General features: G+C 56.8%; 1 protein-coding gene across 2 annotated transcripts; it reads left to right on the forward strand.

Moving 5' to 3' along the window:
• The first annotated feature begins 4,400 nt into the window (after window positions 1-4,400).
• Window positions 4,401-23,801, forward strand: lclat1 (lysocardiolipin acyltransferase 1). Of its 2 annotated transcripts, none has more exons than XM_039749585.1 (6): window positions 4,401-4,655; window positions 15,331-15,498; window positions 17,564-17,762; window positions 20,608-20,754; window positions 21,311-21,427; window positions 22,275-23,801. In XM_039749585.1, the coding sequence occupies exons 2-6, from the start codon at window positions 15,334-15,336 to the stop codon at window positions 22,769-22,771; spliced, it is 1,125 nt and encodes a 374-aa protein (XP_039605519.1). In that variant the 5' UTR covers window positions 4,401-4,655; window positions 15,331-15,333; the 3' UTR covers window positions 22,772-23,801. The 2 variants fall into 2 exon arrangements, with proteins under 2 accessions (XP_039605519.1, XP_039605518.1); XM_039749584.1 differs by lacking the exon at window positions 4,401-4,655 and adding an exon at window positions 4,700-4,784.
• The last annotated feature ends 915 nt before the right edge of the window (window positions 23,802-24,716 follow it).

The raw sequence follows: 24,716 nt of genomic DNA on the forward strand, positions 1-24,716 counted from the left end.
TGCTAATCTGCTGCCTGCAGATGGTGACACGGGTGCAGCGGGCACTCAAAGTTAGGAATGCCGTCTGTCATAAGCAGACAAGAACCAACATGGGGCAGCAGGTGCCCATTGGGCTAACAGACGAGCCATCAGGGTTTCCGAGATGGCAAATGCCACCCTGGTGAGGGCAATGTGTGGCCCACAACCCCCTCAGTCCTGGACCAGGCAGTGTGAGGAGTAAGCAGTAAGGTCAATGGAGGACCCTACGGGACAAGCGGTGGGCAGACGAGCTGGCAGGAGTTGGCAGGCCTCGAGGCTTTGAAACGTAGCACTGGTGTGGGGGGGTGCCCAAAGTGGACTGGCATCCCGTGTAATGGAGGCTCCTCAACAACATAATTCTGCATAGTGACTGCCCGGGTGGCAGCTCAGAGTGTAGATTGAGAGGAGCTGAAAGAGTGGCATCGCCACCTCACTTGAACCTTCAGTAAGACTGTGCTGGACTGGCATGGCACACACCAGATGTCGGGCACATGAGCCTTGCCTTTGCCATGACACGTGGTCACACTGTCTGTGCCGAGTGCTCATTGGTGCTCGTGTGTCACACACGCAGTGACAAAATCAAAGCAGTTTGAGTGCTGGGACATCACCAGCACAGGTGGCCACTGACCGTCACTGACTGAGAGGCTGAAAATCTACATGGCGTGGCACTGGCGTGGCGTGGCACTGGCTTACTCTTCAGTGGATACCCGCCAGAGCACCGAGGACACAGAGGAGGTGTCACCAGGGGCTCGATGGCCGTCATCATCACACCATTGCAGCGGTTGTCATGCTTGTTTGGAGGCCACCATCAGGCGGCACATGCAGGAAGGGAAAGGTTAAAAAGCGGTGGCCAACAGGACAGAGGAACTGGAGGGAAGACCCCATCTGCAGCCCACCAGCAGGATGCCCGGGCTCATGACAAGACAAAGGCAAGAAAATGGCGGGCCCTGTGAGTCTGGAGGTGTGTCACCCTCAACATGCCAGTTCATGCCACGCTGTTGTTGTCCTCGGTCACCCACAAGAGCCGCCACCGCCCTGCCGTCAGTGGTCTCATCACAAGCCTGACGTTCCTGAGCTGGCATCGGTTGGCTTTGCATTCTCGCCTGCGTTTAGACTTCGTCCAGGAGATTCTCTGGAACCTTCTGGCACGTTTGTTCTCGAGACCCTGGATGCGTCACTCGTCTCCGTCTTCTTCTTTTCTCAGCACCAGGTTGCCACACATGGCCACCAGGCAGCCCGAGGCGTAGCTGTGTGGCGGTGTCCTTCTCCATTGACCTCACTGCAGTTTACCCGCTCCAATCTTCATCTTAATCCACCACCATGCCGTGGGACTCGCCATTTGTCATCGTCACTCGACTCGGCCCAGCAGCTCTTCTGGTGACGTGTCACCGGCATACCTGAGGTTGCTGCAGGTCCTCCTACCAGTCCTGAATCCTCCAGAAGATCCATCTGAAGATCCACCTGCTCTGCCAGGATGCCTAACAGACGCGATGGCCATCGAGGACGGGACGGACAAACACGTAACGCAGCAGCGGCCGGTGGTCTCCACCACCCAGGCGTCAAGCACGATGTCCAGTGCTGAGTGAACTTGCGCTCCGGGTTCAAGTGGAGGGCTCTGCTTGCATCGGGGTGCCCTCTGGGTGTGTGTGATGTGCCCCTTTGCCCGTAAGTGTGCTGAGATGTCACCTCCCACGGCTCACTCTTAGGCTCTTTGTCACATCCTCTGCCACGTCCCATGGAGAAGCAGGACTCAGTGTGGCCCGAGAGCGGGGGTGCCAAGGCCCCCTTCTTGAAGTAATGGCAGCTGCTCAATGACTGGGCTCAGGCACTGGCACGCAGCTTGGCATGGGGGAGTCGATCTCTGAGCATGTGCGGGGCATCCAACTCGATGGCTCCTCAGACCCCAAAGGTCCCCAAAAGCCATAGAAGAGAAGGTTGCAGCGAGACTCGAAGGAAGGTGCAGCCTCTGGTGACTGGCACAGCGTCACCTCTTCCTCCTGCCCATGCACTGTAGGGACACGCTTGTGGCACCAGGATGAGCTCGCTGGGCACCCCATTCCAAAGCCACAGACGTGTCCATTTGCCAGGCCAGGTGGTGGTGGTGGTGGTGATGGGCAAGAAGAGCGGCCTGCCAGTCGGCACTCCCGCTCACTCCACAGGAGTTCAGTGGGGTTTTCTGACTTTGTGCCTGCCGGGGTCCGCGTCTTAGAAATCTCTGCCTGCTGCTGCTGCACTAATAGGACCTTTCACCGAAACCAAGTGGCCGAGCCCAAAGCCTGCCATTATGCCACCTGCACCAAGCCCAAGAGTGGGCACGATGCAGCCCAGAAGGTAGTGTCATCCGGGCATCTGTCCATTGGACCACCACTGTGATCTTAGGCTCGGCCATGGCAGTCGTTTCACGAAGCTCCTGGTGCCCAGCCCTTGTGCTGACAAAGCTTCCGGAGGTCTCTGTTGGCCATTTTCAGCACTCGGTGGTCCCACTCTGTGAGTTGTGTGGTCTGCCACTTCTGCTGTTGCTCCTCGAGGCTTGCAGTTCATAATATCGACCAGGCCGCATCTGTGGGCAAAGGTGGCATCCTACGACAGTGCCACGTTTAAAGTTCTACTGCCCAGGCGTGGCCATGTGCTCAACATGGGGCACCTGAGCGCCATCATTTGGGGGGCTGTTCTGGCCGTGTCGTGTGGGCCTGCTGCAGTGCCCACCACAACCTGCAGAGTCCTTAGAGGGTCTTTTCATCTGCCCCTTTGTGAACTGGCCAGGATGCTGGTGGACCTGCGGGTCAGCCATTCACTTCAGTGCCAGCTTTCAGCACCCTTGTGAAATGTGCCCCAAAAAGGGCAGAGTGGTGGCTCTGAGGCTAAGGATCTGTGCTGGTATCCTGAAGGTTGCCGGTTCGAATCCCCGTCACTGCCAAAAGAGATCCTACTCTGCTGGGCCCCTGAGCGAGACCCCTAACCTGTAATTGCTGTACAATGGCTGACCCTGCACTCTGACCCCAAGGGGTAATATGACAAATTGTACCAGGCCTTGTGAAGGACCACCTGGACCCCCTAGCAGACAACAACTGGAGTGGAAGATGCAATCGTCCGTCTGCCCTTCAAGGTTTTTTCCCATGTGGACATCAGGGTCTTCAGTACCAGTCAGCCAGTGCGCTGGTGGATGAGTCTTTGGTGTCCTGCTGGACGGACCACCTACCCCAATGTCAGCCCGTCTCCTCTTCTGCCCACCCTGTGCACATCGGACTAGAAATACAATACTGGAGTGGCGTCAGGTGAAGACCTCCACACTCGGGAGTGGCACCGCCACCAACACTTGGGGGTCCAAGGAGAGAGAGAGCCGATCAAGAGGGTGGGCTCAATTATGGGACACGCTAGTGGAGGAGAGAATGGACACCAAAGTGACGTCCCCTCCGTGACACACCAGCATCAAGTGGGCATCGTCCAATGACGCCAGAGGGGTGTGTCAGGAGGGGCCACGGCGATGTGCCCACCTATATAGCGCCTCGCTGTCACTGCTCACTTATCGATAGCTGCGTCTTTCTGGGACAGAGCTAGATGCCATCTGGGGGCAGGTGAAGTGCCATCTGTCATATAGCGCCCTTCATATCAGTCGACTTCTGCCAGTCTGTCTATTATTTCCATGTGGCGCCTTTCCTGTCTATTCATCTGTCATCGCTCGTCTGTACTGATCTGTTCATCTCGGCCTCCAGCTGTTATATAGCGCCTTTCATAGACAGCCTTGGGGAGAAACAATCAATCTGTTTTATAGCGCCTTTCATTTCTCTCTGGCTGACTGGGTGGGAACTGAGGAGGACTCCAAAGCTGCAGCCACCAAGGGGTCTCCAGGGCCGAACTGAGGAGCCCCCAAGGCTGCAGGTTTTTATTCCAGCTGGTCGTTTGTGCCTCGAGGTGCCCAAGGAAGTCTGCGCTTTCTGTGTCCCCTGCCACTGTTCGGCCTTTTCTTTGTCGCCCTAATGCTGACGATTAGCAGGCGCGGGTGCAAACCGCACGAAGGGGAGCCGTGACGTCACCGCCATTGTCACAGCAGACGGGGTGACACTGAAGTCAGCGCTGAGCATAAAAGCAAGTGCAGAAAAAGGGGGAGAAGAATTGGAATAAAAGGGACAAAGAGATCGATTACAAAGTAGGGACGGGAACGGGCTTGGAATAAAAGCACAGGGGCAAGGACTGGCACTCGCAGCTGGCACACCTGGCTCGGTGCCACCTCTTCATAAACAAACCTTTATTAGTATTTGGGATTATTCGGCGTTTCTCCTCTTTTTAAATTTGGACCAATCCATTGTTACCAAATTCCCCGACTAAAGAGGTGACACGCACAACTTCGGGGGCCCCGCCAAGTGCACCGCCACCCGATGCCCCGCACAGCCCGTCGTTCTGCTTCAACATGGCCGGGCGGCGCGCGCAGGGGGCTCCCGAGACGACCTGGAAGGCGCCGGGAAGCTCAGCGGAAAATCCCGGAAGACTGGGAGGATCCGCCAGTCCGATGCGCTGCGGTTTAGGTGAGGAAGATGGCGTGGTGGAGTCTGTAGCGGCAGCGGCGGCGGAGCGCACGGAGAGGCTGAACAGCGAGCGCGGCACACGGCCGACCACCGCGGACCACCCGACGACGCGAGGTAAGCTCGTCCGGCTCGCCGCGAAAACTCCGCCCGCCCGCCCCTCAGCGAAGGACAGGACGCCATCTGCACGCCGCTGCCAGGGCCGAGGAGGGTCGTGGCTGGCGTATGGTCGGCCCGGGTTTGGAGGTGGGGGACGAATGCGCACTGCGAAACGGGGGGCTTCCGTCTGCTCGTGGCCGCCCGCCTTGTTTGCAAACTCCAGCTGAAGGCGCCGGCCTCCTCGTGTCACCGCCGCCGTGGAGACGGATGACGGTGCCCAGGTGCGGCCTGTCGACGCCGCGGTATGGACGTGAGGGCTCCGCCGGGATCCTCGTCACCTCTTGCCGGTTCAGTTTTAACTCCAGCGCCCGGTAGGAGCGGATGTCGTCGACTATTCGCGAGGGGGGGTTTGGGTGTGGGTGACAAGGACAGGTACGCGCGTCAGTTCTGCCCCCGGACTCGGAGTGGAGTGGAGTGGAGTGGAGCGGGGGGGCTTGGGACCTGACGGGACACCCCCGGACACGTGGTGGACAGCAGGCCTTTAGGGGACCCTCGTATGGCCACTTGGTGGCGTTTTGGTGAAATGAACGTTGGCAGGTGTGGTTAAGGAGCTGCACGGTTTTGGGACTTAGACTGGCATTGGCAGATGTGTGTGGAGGAGCAGCTGGCGGGTTGCCTGGCACTTCAGTTGGAATGCCCTCCACGGTTCAGACACCCTCCGGGTGACCCTGTCTTGTCATCTGTCCAGGTGACTTAGGTGGCTGAGCCGGTGAGCTCATGCCACTGTGGTGCTGAAGTCTTTTTGGTGAGTCCTTGCCAGCTGTTGCACATGATGCTGCCTGGCAGATGCAGGTGGTGCCCGTCAGTTTTGCGTCCTCTGGACAGGTGACAACATGCCACATGATGAACCATCCAGCTAGTGATGGCCACTAGTGTTCAGGTGTTACTATCCTGTCATGGCCGGTGAGGTGACTTGGCATCACTAAATCGCTGCATGTGTCTTCACCCAGCGGTAGACTGGCACTTGACCAGGTGCCGCCGCTGCCTTGTGCCTGATGGCCGCCCCCCCAGCCGTCCCAGGATAAGCAGCTTAGCATGACGGAAGGAAGTGAGTGACGCTGTGCTCCGATATGTGTCACCCGCAGATGGACAGACGGACAGACAGACGGACGGACACACACAACAGGGGGCCATTTGACTCTTTACAGAATACAAAAAATAACGGGAAAGAAAGAAAACGCCTGCCCTGGTGGGCTCTGGTGGGCTCTGTCCCCGTGAGGCACTATACAGGCGGACTGCTGTGGTCATGAGGGACCCCCAGTCGGGTCACAGAGAGGGTGGGCAGCGTTGTCCATGATGGCACTCGGTTTTGTTTTCAGTGCTGGTGCTACGACCTCTGGGGGGTCCGGAGTGCGCCTCATAACGGTGGTCCTCCACTTTGTGACATCACAACAGAGGAGCCTGCTCTGTCATCACTGATGTGGACCCCCAGGAGCAGACCACCGGACATGGGGGCTCTCTGAAGTTTAGTTGCAGACAATTCTCAAAGTTGGCCTCCCCATCAACACCCCCTTGAGAGTGACGAGTGAAGGTGACGGGCCTGTCCCTCTCACAGACTGGGGTCCGGGTGGTCTACCAGTGGGCAGGACCAGAGGTGGAGGAAGTGCTCCGAGTGTCTGCTATCCAAACACAGGAGGGCAAAGCCCCCCGCCCTGCCCTGTCCCCCATTGACGTTGTAGAAGGTGGCCTGAGGCGCTCAAGTGAAAGTCATCGTCACGTGTGTCCCCAATTCGGCCCACAAGATGGCCATTTGAAGAAGGTGTACAGAATTACAACTGCATGACCAAGCCCCCCCAGGCCGGGACGAGACCACGACACACCACCGCTCGGCTGGCACTGGAGACTCAGTGTCATCGTTGGTCCCCTGCCGCCTGTTGATTTTCGTGTGCTCTGTGACGTTGCTGGTCTCCTCCATGGCATCTCCATTTTTAACTTAACTGGCACATGAAGATCAGGAGTCGTGCCAGCGTGGTGGTGACGGACCTAGTGCCACCTTGTCTCTGTGGTCCTCTGGCTGGCTGAGTGCTTCTGAGGTCCGGCTTAGTGGTGCCTTGAGGGGGTCGCGGCATCGAAGAGTGCCAGGTGGCATGTGCTGTCCCATTCTGAGTGAAGGCTCGACATGCAAACACATCATAACCGCGGTCTGCTGCTAGTGCCACCTGGCACGCTCAATTACGGATACAGCTGGCGCTTGTTTGAGAAGCCGTTGAAGACCCCCGTGGATATCCGCCATGTTGCTCACTGGTCCTTGTTTGTTATGCCAGCTCCTCGCTTTTGGTGACCAACTTCTGTCACCTCGGCGCCCAGACTGCTGTTACTCGTTTGTGTTGACCTTCTAGGATTAGGGTTAGGGCGCTATATATATATATGTGTGTGTGTCATATAGCGCCACTCGTCTGTCACTCATACCTCCGTCTGTCACTTGGGTGATTGTGGTGTGTCTCCCGCATCCCTCCAGTTAGCCCTCTGTCATATAGCGCCTTTCACGTCTTACTGTGAGGTGGCTCTGAAAGGCGCTATACACCTCCCTCTATCTGCCCCTCCCTCCCTGTTATATAGCGCCTTGCACCTCTCGTGCTGCTCGTGGGTCGGACGTGCCAGTGGCACCCTGCTGCCCATGCTACTGGTGAAGGAGGCTGGCATTGTGTAGCCATGGGTGGCTGTAGATGAACCTCAGAATTGGCAGTTGAAGTGGCAGGGAGGAGGGGACAGTGAGTAGCCACTAGGGTCACCTGGTCAACCCCACGCAGGGCTCCTTGGGTTTTGTGTCTTTCTTTGTCTGTCATTCTGCCAGCTGGCACTACTCTTGGCTCCATTAGTGGGCACATGCCCAGTATGTGCTGGCGCTCCTGTCTGAGTCTTGATTGGCGGCGCCATTTTGTGTCTGACCGGCTAGACGATCGTCAATCCCAGAAGCCCCCACTCCCAGATTTGTGTTTGTAAGGACCCTGAGGAGCATCCTGTGCCAGGCTGGTGCCCGACTGAGGCCTCCTCTTGGTTGTTTCTGGGCCGGTGTCTTGCAGTTGATGCCCGTGTGAACTCACTGCGGTGGTCCTGCCGGCGGCATCCCATTTCTGTCACATGTGCCTTTGTGCGCCGCTCGGTTTGCCCAGTTGTCCCTGGTCACTGACACAGCTGAGGTCACCAAATCCCGCTGGACATCCCACCGTTTAGCTTGAGCAGGTGACCGATGGCGCCCTCGAGTGGCCCTTAATCCCTAGTCGGGTGTTGAATGCCTTAAGGCCGAGGTGGTCATCGGACCCCAGCAGATGGGAGCTGACGCGGTTGGTACGGACGCGTCATTTGTTTGTTATTTTGGCCACCGAGGAGGTGACGGCAGCTGTTTAGGGCCGAGGTGACACGGAATGACAGCAGGATTAGGACATTTAAAAATAGCACTTCCGCTGGCCTCGTCACCTCGCACGCCCGCTGCTCCCTCGTGTCACTGGGCTCATTAAGACTGGCGTGCGGGCAGCAGTGGCAACCCTGTGGCAGTAGACGGCCCCAGAGGGTGATGTGCCCCCCGACTCTTGGGGGCAGCTTCTCGGCTGCAGTGGCCACCTGCAGGGAACGAATAGAGGGTGGCGCGGTCTTCTCCAAGTGGCACTGAAAGGGCACCATGGGGAGTGGCCCATTGGCACTGTTTGGATGAGAGCAGACCACTCAGCTGGGCCACCTTGCCAGGCTGGCCGGTCTGTTCCTTTCCTTAATCTGATTATCCAGAGCAGGGTCCCAGGGAAGCTGGCACACGTTGGGCACAAGGCAGGGACAATCCCTGAACAGGGCGCCAGTCCGCCCAACCTGCATGTCTTTGGACTTGGGGAGTGTCAGACCCCCATGGTGTAGTCCCTCTTCGTTTACTGACATTCGACTTCACTGCCTGCCAGTCTGCCCACCGCTGCCCAGGTGTGATTCCGCCGAGTGTCCCCGATGTCCCCGTCCTCGCCGTTTGTTCTTCATATTCCTGTCTGGTCACTTGTGTCCATTATTATGGCAGCTGAAAGGCACACTGCGGTGGTCCTGGCGCTCCGTGGCCCCTTAGAGGAGATGCCACGGTCGTGACGGTGCCGCCATTGAAGCCCCACTCCTTGAATTTGGGGGTCTCGACTGAGTTTCCGGCACTTTTTGTTTCTTCTCGTCTTTTCTTTTGTTCCCGTGGCTTTCTCACCACATCCCCCCTTAGCGTTTTTAAGGAGACTCTGCCCGCGGTGCCAGTTGGAGAGCCCATGGAGGGTGAGGTGTGTCCCGCTGTAGCCCGCCGGTGGTCTGTTTACCGTCCTACTGTCCCCTCGCTGGACTCGGGTGTGAAGGCCGCCGAGGCGCCGACCTTTGGGGACGCGTGACGTGGCCGAGAGCCCCCCAGTTGTCGTCTGTGACCCCCCCGGAGGCCCGTGCCGTTTGTGCACACCCTGCGGCTGAGGCTTTGACTTCCTGTTTGTCACTTCAGGTGGCTTTGCCTTCGAACATGAAAGACACTTTTTAAGCTTTCTCTTCAGCGTTGTCACCTGCGGCTCCGTGTCCCACTCGCTCGATGGCAGCAGGTGACGATTGTTTTGACAAGTAGGAAGCCAAACTTCGTCGAGGACACGCCAAAGCTGTTGACGGCGACGAGATGTCACACCAGGGCCTGCCACCTCCGAGTCTGTCTACAGGCTGGCACACCAAGCCAAAGCGGTGGCTTCGTTGGGCGCAGGAGGTCCCCGATGTCACGCCATCTCCACGTCCGTTTGACTCCCACAGTGCACAAGCGGTGACAACTAAGAGTGACGACCCTCAAAGTCATTGATGAGCAGGGCTGACCGGCGAGGTGACCATCTGGATTCTGGAGGTTTTGTTCTTCTGCTGGTCGGGTGGTCCAGGTAGCATTCCTGCCTCGTGCCCAGTGTTTGCTGGGGTGGGCACTGAAGAAGACCCACGTCCAGCTTGGAGAAGGTGAATGGGTGGCTGGCACCGTTGCTGCTTTGTGGCATCTTGAAGTTGTGTTTGTGTGTTTTGTGGGCACCGCCATTTGCTGACCCACTGATTCCTGAAAGTCGAGAGTCATCGCGTGGTCCGTGGCGCCCAGGGTTGAGGGTCTTCTCTCAAGGCAGCTTTCTTGAGCTTCTCTTGGTCTTCATTGTCAGATGGTCGATGTCTTGATGCCCACGTTAGACCCTCACCTCCCAGTCCCAGCATTCCTGCCATCCTATCATCTCCAAAGCTGCAGGATGAGAGCAGGGAAGAGTCGAGAGGACCACCGCAGTAACCATGGAGATCTTCAAACCAACACGGGGCAGGGAGTCGGGCTTTGGAGGGCATTGGAAACCTTAAACTGGTGAGGGAGTTAAAAAGATCGCCATATCATTTAAGGTCACTCATTCCACTCTAAGGACAGGCGCCTGGACTGGCCCCAAGAGGGCACAGTGGCATCTGCAGGTATAAACTCCTGCCACAGCTGCTGTCAAAGAGAGATTGCCCAAATGTGACCCTCGTGCCAAGTGTGCCAAGACGAAGCCTTGGCTGTCCATAAAGAACATCCGAGCGAGACAACAAGGACCAGGCCTTCTGGACGGGTGACTTGAAGATGGAGCTGCCAGGCCAGAGTAACAGCAGGCCCGCATGCCAACCTGCCAGGAGACATTCCTGCTGTGAAGGCAGTGAGTTCTGCTTCATATCACAGTGGGCTGGAGGAGAATGTGAGACCCTCGGACTGGAAACGGACCTTTGGACGTGGTCAGGATCTGAAGGTCACTGGTGGATCCAGCAGGAGATGGAGGGTGATGGCCTGGCCCCCCTCAGATGTCGAAACATGCAGGAGCACCCACGGACGTGGTGTGTCTGAGGGGATTTGGCATGGGGGAGCCCACAAGGTGCCAAGGGTGCACTTACTTTTTCCCATTCCAACTTTGGTGACTAAACAATTGAAGAGGCAAATTGTGCATTGTGTTTGTGTCCAGGTCGGCCATCTTTATCCGTGGATGTTGTTTGCCTGAAGATACGCTGAAAAAGCCCACTGTTTCCATGGGGTGCACTTACTTTCTCACATGACGGTAAAAGCAAACGTATGTGCAAACTAAGTCCCACAAGGCCGAGGACCAGAGCACTGGCAGGACTGGACAAGGCGAGACACCCAGTGCCAGTTTAAATGGCGGCGTGCCCACCTGACACGCCTGCTGGGGTTGTGTCCATTGGCACAGACGCCCGCGTGTGAGCAACAAGAGCCACATAAACCGAGAGGAAGCCTTCAGAATGGTGGTGCATTCCCCTTGACGGGCGCCCGTCTCTGTTTGATGGAAACTCTCACTCCGTTGTTGACGTGGCAGGCTGCTCTCGGTGGTGGGTGTCCAAGGGCTCCAGGGTGGGCGGAGTGGGCGAAGTCGCCGGGGTTTCCCCCGCTGGGGTTTTGCAATCTGCTGAAAGTTGCGGAGGAGGCTGACGTGCAGAAGCGTCCAGGAACCCCCGAGGCGTGAACGAAGCCCACCGGGCTTCAGGGGTGGTCTTTGTCGTAATTGTGTCTGCGCCTCTTTTGCCCCCACCCATCCAGTTCTGTGACCAGTTCAGTCCAGCAATACAGCAGACCTCAAGGTTGGTATTCAAGATAGATGGGTGGCACCAGTCCAAAGTGCCCTCTGAATGGCACGTGGATGAATTAAGATGGCCACAGTGATGTCGCACGCTTGGTTGTCATGGCCAGTAGACTCTGAGGTGACACTGGGTGTTGTCACCGGCACACAGCATTCAAAGGCAGAGAAAAGCGCTTGTGTTTGTGCTGAACTCGTGCCAGCAGACCCCAAGACCCCCAGGGACGTGACAGACCACAGCGGCTCCCAGGATTTTCCACCATTTTAAGTTCCCCCAGCCTTCGGTTTCGTGTGCACATCCCCTCGGTGTCCCCACACTGTCCTCAAGGGCACAGTTTAGTGGTCCTGCCATGCAAAGGTTGGTGAGTGTTGTTGGTGGGTGTCCTTGCCCGGTGGAGTTGGCATGTCCTCCCCGTGTCGCCCAAGTCCCTGCTGTCATCCAGTTGGCCCCATGCAAGTGTGGCTGTGTCCTGCCTGCCTGCCACCCAGTGCTGTCAGGGTGGGCTCCGCACACCCCAAGATGTAACTTCTGCTGGGCAGGTGTTATCGGTGACCTTCAGGATGTGCCCTTCAGTCCAGGGGTGAGGTTGCCCACTAGCACCCCTTACAGTCTGTGCCCCTCTTGTGGTGTTTGTGTTTTGCTTTTTCTCTCTTTGTTGCTTTGGCACGCTGGTTGGCCGCTGAGACTTGTGTGCCCATCTCGGAGGGAGCCTCGGTGCGCCCGGAGCTTTGCCCGTTTCTCCTGCTCCGTGTCCTTTAAAGTGTCGGCTGTGACTTCTGTAGTGGCCCCCATGAGTTGTGTGTGCTTGGCTGAAATGCCAGCGTTATCGGCGCTCGAGTGCCCTCATGAGTGGGCCTCATAAGATCAGGTGGCTTCTTTCTGAATTGGTGCCCCTTCTGAATGCCAGCAGCACATTCTGATTTGTGAGCCGCACTCCTAGCCCTCAGATGGCTGGGTGTGGGTGTGGGTGTGGGTGTGCGTGGGGCTTATCTGGAAGTTTCCATCCCCTGTGCCAGGCTCGGCTCCCACTTCTGTAACTGACAGCAGGTGTCGCGGGTGCCTCGCTTTCATGTGAACTTTCCGTGGTTAGATGTGGCGCGGTGGCGGCTGGCGCGTTGTACCGATGTCTTCCTCTTTCAGAAGCGCCGTTGAGAAGGTCTGGGAGCTTCACGTTCGCTGAATCCTCATCCTCCTTCATTTTCTACATCTCCAGGCTGCTCCTTGGCATTGCCCACCTGTCTGCCCCTGTATTTCACCCTAGTTCTGTAGCACCCTCTGCCAGTCTGGCTGTATGTAGGACCAGGGTGCTCAATTCAGCTTAATGTCGCGACCACCACTGCTGCCATTCTGTCCGTTCCGTTGAGTCCTCCCTGCATGGCACACCAAGGTGGGGTGGCGTCTTTGCAACCCAAAGGCCCCCAGCTCAGGCAGGTGGGCAGTGCTTAGTTACGATGCCACAGAGTGATTTCTCAGACTGTTTAGAGACCCCTCAGATGGCGGCACACGAGACCCAAAAACGGAATGAAACGGCGATGCGGTGCCACCACAAACGTAACAATAAAAACGTGAAGACATCTGAAGCCAAAAAGAACCTGCAGACTCGCAGCAGACCCTCGTGGCCTGTGCTGTGGCACCCCGTCACTTGCTAGGGTCATCCTTGTGGTGGTCCGTCTCCCAGGGTCCACAGGACAGTGAGAGCAGCGGAAAGCAGAAACGATGGAGGAGATGCAGAGAGAGAGCGCCCTGGGCATGGTGACCGCCCGCTGCCCCCCACGCACGCCCACCCACCCCCAGCGATTTTCCGCGTATTGGTCACTGTAATTGAAGAAGGGCGGTGGTCTCTCACATCGTAAAGGTCAGCAGCGTTCCTATGGGTGGTTAGACGACAGATGGTGGTCAGCCAGAGACCCTAGTGAGAGAGTCGATGTCTGCCAGGGGGTGGCAGACCTCCAGACCCCCTGAGGCTGCACGTGTCACATGCTGTGCCCAGTCTATATATGAGAAGTGCCATCGGAGCACAGCAGCTGCCCACCCGCACCGCCAGCTCCCCTACCCCGTCCTCAAAACAGCTTTTTCAGATTATAGGTCCCCTCTGTCCTGTGCTGGGCTCGGTGCCCAGGTGTTCCTGGTGCCATCTGGGTCAGGTGGGCCACGTGTGAGCCCACTAGTGACCACAGGCCGTGGGGGCCGACCAAGGTGAGGCGTCTGTAGAGCCACCTGTGTGTGTTGAGGTGGCAGAGGCGGCCAACACTTCCTGTTGTTGTTTCGCCACATGGCTTCGGCATGCCAGGGCCTGGTGCCCCAGAACGTGGATGGACTCCAAGGCAGCACCAGGTATTTGGCAGGTGATGTGGAGCTCTGCCAGCCTGTGCCTGAACCGGGCATGTTGTGGTGAGACCCCCCACGTGACTTTAGTGGCAGGTGTTGGATTGGAGGTGACTTTTAGTGGCCACCACACGTGCCATCCATGTAAGTTGTGAGGAAGTGGCCGAGTGCTGTTAAGTTTTGTGCCCACTAGTGGGCGGTTAAGCACAGAGCACATCGTCTGGAATGTGGGGGTGACGCGGACGCGAAGTTGGCAGTCATTTCTGTTTGTCTGAACGGCCGGATGGACATGTAGCCTGCACGTCTGCTTACAATCCATCGTGCCCGCTGCTGCGGACCCCGAGGCCACTTGAGCCATCCAGCCGGATTTGGAGCCTCCTTTGCCTTTATAAGGAGATGTCTGTGGGCACCGCTGCCGTTTTCGTTTTTCTGGGTTCTTTTTCCAGTCTTGTGCCAGTGACGGCCGCCTCTCTGCCCTTTGAATTTCACGTCTGCGCTCCTTGCCAAAAATTCTCTAAAATGACTGGCGCCACCATTTATAGCATCGCAGAGAAGCCGAGATGCCGGGCAGTTGGGCATGGGTGGCTGCCATGGTCATCTTCATCTTAGTCTTACTCTTGCTAATGGATGCCAGTTTGACTTAAAAAAGAAGAAACTGTTGTGGGCACTCATTGGCACATCTGGTCCACACCAGACATACCAACCTAAACCAGTTTAAGCACCCGTGGGCAGAAGGAGCAAACTACATGCAGGATGACTGACTAGGCACGGGTTCAAACCTGAGATGCAGGATCTGTGAGGCCCACCATGTTGGCATAGTTGGCAGGGCCGGGTTGGGGGGAGGGATCATCAACTCAAATGTCCATCAGTCCTTCTCAGCCCTCTGGGCTCAGTTGTGTAGCAAGTAAGGATGCCAGTGGTCTCTCGTGCCCACCTAAAGGAGGTCGGAGGAGGACATTTTCATAAATTGTCGGGGGCTCCTTTTAATGATCAGAATGGAGCCTGCAGGGGGCGCTGTAATGCGCCATTTTGTGATACTGGAGGGCTTCTTGTTGCCAGTAACCTCAATTGCTACGCCATGTGACACGTGACATTGCCATGGTGACAGGCTGTGACTTGCAATGCAAGTGACAATGTCTGAGTCTGCAGCGCACACCTGGTCAGCGTCCGCAGTGGCACATTGGTCATTTGGCACCCATGATGCCCCTGGGATTTCTCCTCGCCCACATTTGGTGGGCTCTGAGCTGATCGGGCAGAGTGATACGGTTAAGAGGAGACCCGTGATGCCAGCTGTGAGCTCTGGACCTGAAGCACATGCAGGTGGCAAGATACAATACAATACACAGAACAAACCCTCATTACAGTATAAAAATAAAACTTTTACAAGTACGGAGCAGAATTTAACAGCAGATGACATCCCATAATATGATTTGGATTTGTTTAGAGTCCTGGAGACCTCGGCCATCAAGCTGCCTCCCCCTATTGGCCATTCCACAGCTGAGTCAGCGCTGGGCCAGCCAATCCGATCCCATGATTCCAGCGATCCTCCATCAGGGATGACTTTACCATAAGCGGGCAAGATGAAGGTCACTTGAGTTTTGGGGTCTTCCTGATCTCAACTTTGGTGAAGTTGGGTTGGTGGGCGACGTTGGTCTGAATGCCACGTTGATGACTGGGCATTGTGTGGAGGTGGCCGTTCTGCAGTCGACTCCTCTAGGCTGACCATGTCTTCTTTCTGTCCCTTTAGGTCATGGCATCAGTACGAGGTCTCTACTTCTTGGCCACCCTGTTCCTGGGCAGCTTTTTTGGCAGTGTCTTTATGCTGGGCCCCTTCCTGCCCTTGATGTTCTTCTCCCCAGCCTGGTACCGCTGGCTCACAGACCGCATTGTTGCCACATGGCTCACTCTGCCCGTGGTAAGTACCCTCTGGCCCAGAGCAGCGGGCAGCTGAGTGATGTGCCCACCGATGTCTCCATTTTGCCCGTTGTGCATATGCTGTGCCCGTCTCTGGACTTTGACTAGCACCGACACTGGGCAAACCTCTGATGGGTCTTTTTGTTTTTTTAACTTTGTTTCACGTTTAGGTCTTTCCACCTCCTGGCATTAAATAGCAAGGCCTCCGTTTGTTTTATATAGCACCATTTCAAGCGCCTTAAAGTTTTCATCTCTCGTGTGCTGGCATGCAGTGTGGCATCATGCAGTGTGTCAGAGCTGAACCCGTGCCCTTGCAGTGTAAAGCCCAGTCCGCTAGATGCTGCCCATGCTGGCCACATCTGCCCTCCTGGAGTGCCCCCCTTTGGTTTGTGAAGCTCATTGTGAAAAGCTATGGGCAGTATCCTGGCAACATGGGGCACAAGGAGGGGCAAACCCTAGAAGTTGCCCCCTTGATTCCCATACCAGTGGTCACTCGCCCTGGGCCAGTCGACAACACCAGCCATTCATTTTCTCATCTCACTTTATCCGGGTTTACAGTCACCAGCACGAAGGCAAACCGGGCGATGGTGCCAGGCACCTTATAAGATGAAAGACCAGCTGCTGATGCCATCTTTCTGGCTGTACACACTGCCCACTGGCAAGTGGGGGGGGGCACCTGTGCCTGGGTGACACTTACCTGGCACTGGATACCCCGAGTCCTATCACGCAAACCACATGATGTAGAGAGAAGGCACAGAGTGTCACCCGCCAAGCCAGTGAAGCCCACCTGCCACCACCTCTGGTGTCACCTCTGAATATGGACCAGTCAGAGGCAGACCTGAGACTTGGAGGTGGCCGCTGGTCCCAGGTGGGTTCGCGGCCAACTCTGTTTATTTAGCTCCCTTCCACTTGGGTTCCAGTGGCATTGGAGGTCTGCTGTCGCCATGCGTGCCACACTGTTCTGTGCCACATCTTCTTTACTGGTTCCTTTACTGGTAAAACTCTTCCTAACACTGCAGTGCCTGAGACAGACGCGGGCACTGCGGGCGGGTGGAAGACTTCACTGCCACGTTGCTTGTGTCATTCTAACCCAGCCTGTAGGCGTGTGACGCAGCTCATCCCAGACTATGCCAGCTTCTGAAAGTCACCGGTAGGTCATTGACATGTTGCCCCAGCCTGCGTCTGGGGGGGGGGTGAGTCCAGTGCAGCTCCGTGTCCCCCTCGGCGAAGTCCTTCTTGTGGCTGTCATATGTTGATGGCCTTGTGACTACATAGCCTTGGCTAGCAGGTGAAGAGCCCAAAACTGCCCCCCGAGTCAGGTGAGTGCCACTTCGGACCCTGGGAGACGCTGGGCACTTTCTGATCACCGCCATGGACTTGATTAAGATGGTCAGCTCAGCAGAGTGACAGGCGTACCCCGACCAGACCAATGCGTGAGACCCCCGCCACTTTATCGTGTTGGATTCCACAAAGTGAGGACCCGTCTTCAGAAAGGTGGGCACGGTTAAACAGAGACCACTCATTCCTGGAAGTACTCGGACCCCCCATCTTCAGGTCCCTTCACACGCGCACACTCTCTCTTACTCACTCTATGGGCTTTGGTTGCGCCACTCAAGGACCCCCGGACTTGTCTTAGTTGTACCCCAGTGTGAAGTCACATGCACCCCGGGGGAGGTTTTTCTTCAAGGACCTCGAGTAGTCGTGTTGGTGCCACCGGCCTCCTTCATTAAAGGGTTGGCATCAGGCGGGTGGTGGGCAGTGCTTGCCATTCTCAGTCCAAGTGAGCTGTCGTGTGCCAGATTGGTTGTCCTTCTGACAGGCTGTCCCATCTCCGAGACCACTGGGTGTCCTGGTGGTTCCGGAATTCTTCCGTGTCACAAATCAGCTTTCCAAATGACAGACCCCCGAGAGGATTTCAGGGGCGTGGTAAACGTAGTCAATGAGAGCCCCTTGAACCCGAACCCTGGGCGAGTGGTTTGGTGAACTTGTCGACACGTTGGCAGGTAAGGACGGGGACGCCAGGCACAGAATGGCTGCCATCAGTGTGTTCTCTTTTGCTTTTTTAGGCTCTCCTGGAAATGGTCTTTGGGGCAAAGGTGGTGATCACGGGTGACGGCTTCATCCCCGGCGAGCGCAGCGTCATCATCATGAACCACCGCACCCGCCTGGACTGGATGTTCTTGTGGAACTGCCTTCTGCGCTACAGCTACCTGCGACTGGAGAAGATCTGCCTGAAGGCCCCCCTGAAGGCCGTGCCCGGCTTCGGTCAGTGCCCGTTCTGTGCGCTTCTAATTGGGGGTTTGGGGCACGGTGGGCTTTGTTTCCTGACTTTTGCACAAGTCTGGGAGGGTGTAGTTGGCGCGATGACGTCCTGCCTTGTGTGTGCCAGTTAACCAAAATCAACAGTAATAGTGGCACACATGAAACACCAACTATGCCAGGCGAGCAGCGTGTGTGTGTGTCTTTTGTTGGCAGTACAGAAGGGGGCAAAGAGACCCGACAGGATGGCGGCACTCTAGAGTGACCCTGTGCTGACCAGAAGGTGCCAGTCATACTCTGTAGTGCCCGCAGCTCTGGGCTGAGCAGGTGCCTAATGAGACGCTGTTGTGGGCAGCGAGTCCTCTGTGCAGCTGTAGAAGCTCCTGAGAACAGATGGAGCTTTGGCCGAACATCTGAGGAGGTCTGCGGCTTACGAGCCCAGACGTGTCATTGCTGCCCACCCTCCAGACCTCACCGTGGTGGTCTGCTCCGCTCTCTGGAGCCATTTACCTGAGTCGGTACGAGTGGGCCTGAATTTGACCTTCGAGGAGACCACCCGGACCTCTGGATGTTTGCCAGTTGCTCAAAGACTGGAGTGGAACTTGGACAGAGCTGGCAGCCCAGTGACAACGAGGCTGTTTGGCTTCTCCAGCCGCCTCTATTGAGGGGTTACCGCCAAGACGTTTAGGGGGTGATGGACCACCTGTCGGGCAGACCACAGTGTGTGACACTCGAGGACAGTGTGAGCAGGTGGTGTCACTTGCAGGAGTCCTCTGATGGCACTGCACTAATGGAGAGGGGACAGGGGGAGACAATGAGACCATGGAACTGTCACAATATGGCTGGTCAGCATTGTGGGAGTGTACTTGGGGGTCCACCTCCATGACCATACAACTGGAGCAGAGGGGCAGAGGTGGCTCAGTCGAGCAGACTGCGGGAGGTGACATTCAGTGCATCGTGTACCACTCTGTGATGGCCAGTGGGGTGCACTGGGCTGGTGACATCACATCCAGAGAGGACCACCAAATCAAACAGCTGGCAGGCTCGGCTCTGGGACCCCCTATGGACCCGCCATAGGTAGTAGTGGAGTAGAGAGGGGGGTGAAGACCACACTGATGGCCACTGTGACCAGTGTGGCACCTCCTCTCTATGACACATGGGCACATGTGGGTCATGAGACACACCTGTCACCTCTACAGCATAATAGCGCCTTACGGGGGCTGTTCTATCTGTCATATAGCGCCTTTCACGTCCATCTCCCTGTTTGTTTTATAGCGCCTTTCACGCCAGTCTATTGCACATTCAGGGGTTCCCAACATGGTGACCATGTCTGTGTCCAGTACGTACTGCAGTATACAGCGCGCGCCCTTCATACCTAACTTCTCTAGTTCTCATATAGCGCCTTGCATGTCTGTCTATTTATTGAAGATTCAGGGGTTCATCTTGAAAGACAACCTCAGAGAGAACATGCAGACACCACACTGGTGGCAATTCGGCCTCGAGGGACTCCAGAGCTCTTAGGTGGCAGTGCGCGCCAAGACAGGAGCTCCAAACTGATGCCCGACAGGCAGCCACCCACTTGTCCTCCTGGTAGAATGGCAAGCCTGCGCTGCCCTCGCACTTCATCAGCAGGGAGGTGCCCGGGCAGAGCATTTGAAATTTTTTTTGTCTTTAATTGGCAGTTGGAGGAAGTTGAGAGCACTGGCAGCACAATAAACAATGGAGTCAAACAGCGAGATGGCATCAGGGCACAGGACCCCACATGTACGCTACCTGGAGGAAGAGCCAGGGTAACGGGTGCTACCATAATGTGACTGGGACAGCTGGGGGGTCCCTTAGGTGTAATTGGAAGGGGGGACAATTGGGGACCACCAGGGTGCTGAGGCCCAGTGGCATTGGCAATAGCGCAGAGGCCAGTAGGTGGCGACAAAGACGGGCTGAGGGGCTGCCGCTGGCTCTTGAAAGGCCCCATGAAGCTTGTGACGTAGAGGGGACGGCGGGGGAGCCGCACTGGTGCCAGTCATGGGGTGTGCTGCCCTCCCTTTGTTCATCCCTGCCCAGTGGCTTTGCTTTTCTCACTTGACACGCCGTCGACTTCAGTGCAGGATTTGTATGCCTGGGCGCAAGACCACCGGTGCTCGCCTGGGATACTCGAGCGCTGTCCGATTTATAGCGCCTTTCACATCCACTTGTCGGATGCCATTCTTGTCTGCCTTTTGTCTGTTATGTCTTTAGCATTAATTAATATAGCGCCTTTTGTGTATGCCAATTACAAAGTGTGCATCGATCAGTCGATCTGCCATGCCAACGTTGTATCTATCTGTTTATAATCGAGAGTGCCTTGCCAATGTGCCCATCGTTCATTAATATAGCGCCTTTCACGTTCAGCACTTACACTGGTCCGGTAGCCAGTGCTTGTCCTCAGTCTGCCTGTGTGTGTGTGTGTGTGTTTGATCGCAGATGTCCATTTTATCGAATCATATATCACACACGTCACATTTTGTCACTTTGAGCTGAATTGAAGCCGGCGGTCCCCTTTGGTGGCTCCGGACCACTTGGTTCCCAGAAGGAAAAGAAGAAACGGCGACGACCAAAGGTGTGTATGTTGTACGGTAGCCTGGCAGGGGCCTGCCCACGCTGACCCACACCAGCATTGAGCCTGTGTGGTGGGCTGTCTTCCCTTGGGACCGACACGGGACAGCAGGATGGCATGACGTTAGAAGCCGTCCCCTCGTGCCCGTCACTCCGGTTTGGTTTCGTACCCGTTTGAAGGTGTTGTCCCCTGCACTGGTGGGCGTGGCGTCCCCCACGTGTCTCCTTCACCCTTTTGTCGCTTTGCTGTCTCCCGCAGGGTGGGCCATGCAAGTCGCAGCCTTCATTTTCATCCAGAGGAGGTGGGAGGAGGACCGTCACCACATGGAGGCCATGCTGGACTACTTCTGTGACATCCGTGAGCCCCTGCAGCTGCTGCTCTTTCCAGAAGGAACTGACCTCACGCGTACGTCCAGTTTGTGTGCCTGGGGCCGGGAGGTCCAGCGTGGGGGTTATTCATGTTGAGGCTGCGAATGGCCAGTGGCATCCCAGCTGACGAGTCTGATGTTGACGGCTGCCCACGTCCATCATCTGAAATTGTCAAAGGCTGGGGGTCTCAACAGGACACTTGAGGTGGCGGACCCCCAGAATTGCAGGAGCCGAGTGTGGGGGTGCTCCTCTTGGTTTGTTGTCCCCATAAGAGGTGGGACTTGACCCCCCTCGCTGATCGTCCACTCTAAAGTTGAGGTCTTTAGTTTATGCTCTCATTTGTCTTCGGGGGTCTCTGATGTCCGCCACTGACTAAATCCAGGCTGGGCCGAGCCCCTCAGGCCTGGTGCTGCATTAGGCGCTGCTAGAGGGTGGGTGGGCGCACATGTCGGCCTCAGTGCCCTATCTGTCAATCCCCAGAAAGCTGCTGCCGCCCGGCTTGGGGGTCTTCTGCTGAGATGTTTCAGGGGCTGCGGCGCCTCCCACTGGCGATGCTCACACACTTTTATTTTCTTTTCTGTTCTTTGGGTCAGCCAACACTCAGGCCCGCAGTGACGAGTTTGCGGAGAAGAACGGCCTGCAGAGGTACGAGTATGTCCTTCATCCCCGGACCACCGGCTTCACCTTCATCGTCGAGCGGCTGCGCAGAGGTGAGCATCTCATCGGTAAGGGGCCGTTTGGCGGGCCGGCCGGTGCAGTAGCCGAGCCGCTCCACTGGGGGCGCACTTGAACTCGGCATTGACAAACGGGCCTGCTCGCCAGCCGCTGGTGCACACTGCCACCTTGTGGACATTTGTGCAACTGCAACTCCAGCTGACAGGACGCTGCCCCTCTGCCAGTTGTTTCATTTTCTTTTTTATTTGGCACTCTCTGTTAATCCCCAAGAGGAAACGTTCTTATTGCGTGATGCCAGTGTTTGTGCCCGCACTGACGAAATGTCGTCAGATTCATTTATGAGTGGAAGAGGAAGAGCACACTGGCTTTAAGGACTGCTCCAGCTCGATGCCCTTTGATCAGGAGGGTCCCAGCGTGGCATCTGTTTTCATACTGGCAGCTCGTGCTGTGCTCTGTACCAGTCTGGGCACCTGATGTGCTTTAATTATTGTGTGTCAGGTGCCATCTGTTAAATGGCTGCCTGGGAATCTAATGATTCGGGCAAGTGGCTGTGGTCTTCCTGGATGGCCCAGCCCCCGCCAAGGTGTGACGTGTGACATTTGCCAAGTCATTAAGGCCACTTGAGCCCCATCTCCTATGTGTCACATCCATTGTTAGTCTATTTCCATGAAGTAAGGGGGCCTAAACATAAAGATAACTGGTCACTGGTGCCCTCTTAAGTTTTGAGGTGGGCATCTTTGCTCCAGCCAGCGGGGGCTCTCGACTTTTCATGTCACCCCACTGATTTGGGTGACCCATAGATAAATGTGCCCCTTACATTTCAACCTCAAGCTGGCATGCCCCGTCTGCTCCTCCTTGACTGCCTCCCTGTGCTTCTTGCAGGTGACAATCTGGACGCCATCCACGACATCACGGTGGCATACCCGCAGAACATCCCGCAGACGGAGCGCCACCTCCTGACCGGCCACTTCCCGAGGGAGATCCACTTCCACGTGCGCCGCTACCCTGTGGCCTCGCTGCCCGGCGGCCCCGAAGAGCTGCAGCGCTGGTGCCAGGAGCGCTGGCGCGAGAAGGAGCGCCGCCTGCAGGAGTTCTACACGGGCGAGCGCCGCTTCGACAGCACGGGCCGCAGCCGCATCCCCCCCTGCAAGTCGGAGCTGCGCGTGCTGCTCATCAAGGTGGCCTCGCTGCTCTACTGGAGCGCCTTCATCGCGCTCTCCTTCGCCGGCCTCTACTGGAGCGCCGCCCTGCGCTGCTACTGCGCCGCCCTCGTGCTCTTCTTCGTCGGCCAGCAGAGGCTCTGGGGCGGCCTGGAGCTGCTCGAGCTCTCGTGCCATCGCCACCTGCGGAGTAAGGCCGCCTCGGCCAAGAGCGAGTGAGCGAGCGAGAGCGGCGGTGTGAGCGCGCGCGCGCGCCGGAGACTGGGCAGGGCGGGGCAGGGGGCGCGCTCTTCATTTTCTTTTTACGCTTGTTTGGGACAGACAGAGGCGCCCGGGCACGGCTGGCTTCACTCGGTGCTGAGGGAGAGCAGCGGGCACGGTGAACCCTGCGCTGCCCGCCACATCGTGTGCCAGGGGCAGAATGGGCACACAATGGGCTTGACTGGTAGGAAAAGGCTGCAGGCTTCACATCGGCTGGGTGCGCAGCTGCCCACACTTGTCATTGGTGTGGAGTTAAGATGGCAGAGGCTTTCGTTTCACGTACTTTCTTGTATTCCCCATGTGCCGTCGATGGCACTAAGCCCCCATGCCAATTGACTTCACTTGGTCCGGTGATTTTTGGCCTTCGCCTTTTTCTACCACCTGGCTCATTGCGGTGCCAGGCAGACTCAGCCTGTGTTATACGTGCCGCACGGTGGGCAATGATGCCCCAGGTTTCTTACCTGTAATGCCTAGTAAAATTCGCAACCGAATGAATGCCCAGCTCAACTCTAAACTGGATTAAGCAGGTCTGAAGATGGGTGGCAACAGTTTGGTCAGAGGGGAGGATCGTAGAGGTAGGCAGAGGGGCAAGGCCGTAGGCACAGAGCATGGCACCTTCATTCTATACACAAAAGGTGAAGAGCTGTCGCCTGGCATATCTAGGAATAAGGGGCCAGGGTGGGCATCTTGCCAAGTCTGGTGCCCTGGCTCGGACGCCTCTGTCCAGTAAGCAGTGGGGCCATAGTGCCCACTTCGCCCACTGACTCTTGTTCTGGACTTTTCAATTAGCAGCTCAGTTGTGCCCAGTGACGAGGCGGCCACCATCATGGACTAAATGAAGAGGCCCGGCATGGCACGCCTGGGCACGCGCATCATGTGACTTAAAGCGGCTGGCTGCTCAGTTGTTTGTGTAGCCCCCCTGGTGACGCCTGTCTGTATCCCTTTGTCGCCCTCTGGTGTCCTAAATAATAACTTACTTATTTTCTCATGTCTGTGCTCCTTTGTCTTTGACTTCCGGCGCCTTCCATTTGTCACTTTAAAGAGCGACGGCCATGTCACAGGTCTGTGCCCCAAGGCCCTCCCTCACCACTAGGGGGGCGTGTGTTGTAAGGATGAGGGGCGCCGACCCCCAAGGTGGATCTGCATGGCAAGCATCTGAAGTGAATTCTAACGGCCCACGGCAGAACCCTGGCACAGTGGGCACCACATTCCAGCGGGCTGGTGCCATGATGAAAAACAGAATATGAATAGAAAGCACAAATAGGCCAATGTGCTGTGCCCGTCACTTCTTGGGCCGTGCCACTTGGCCAGTGATGCTTGAAAGGCCAAGCAGGAGGGACCATCCACCGACACCACCAGTGTGCCCCTTGGGTGGGGACTGGCCTTCTGGCTGATCAGAATATCATATTACTGGTTGTCCCATGAGCTGGCACTAGGGCACAGTGGTTAGTGCTGCTGCCCCACTGGGGTCAAATGCAGGGTTCAGACCTGTTGCTGGACTGGCACTCTGACCTCATGCCAATTCAGTGTAGGCACTCTTACTGTTGCCTGGTAATTTGTGTGGGTGGCACCCTCACCATTCTTGGTGCTCACCTTGTGCCCGAGACCCTCCTCCAAACCTTTAATGGATTAGGTGGCTTTGAAAATGTTTGCCCTCACCCACAATCTTTAAAAGTCAGCAGGGCTGCATCTGTGCCCACCGGGCCTGAGCGGGCCCACCGCCGATCTTCTCTCTCTTCGTCTCGCCCATCTGCCCAAACCTCCGGTGCCCCACAGATGGCGCAGCAGCTGCCCTCCTGTGCCCGCGGCCGGCCAGCCTCGGTTGGGTCGTGCAGAGGACCCTCCTCGGACATGTGTCTGGTGCGGCGCTATAAAGGCGGAGGACACGTGACACTAGAGGGGC

This window comes from Polypterus senegalus, chromosome 3 (genome assembly GCF_016835505.1).
Source record: "Polypterus senegalus isolate Bchr_013 chromosome 3, ASM1683550v1, whole genome shotgun sequence".
NCBI lineage: Eukaryota > Metazoa > Chordata > Cladistia > Polypteriformes > Polypteridae > Polypterus > Polypterus senegalus.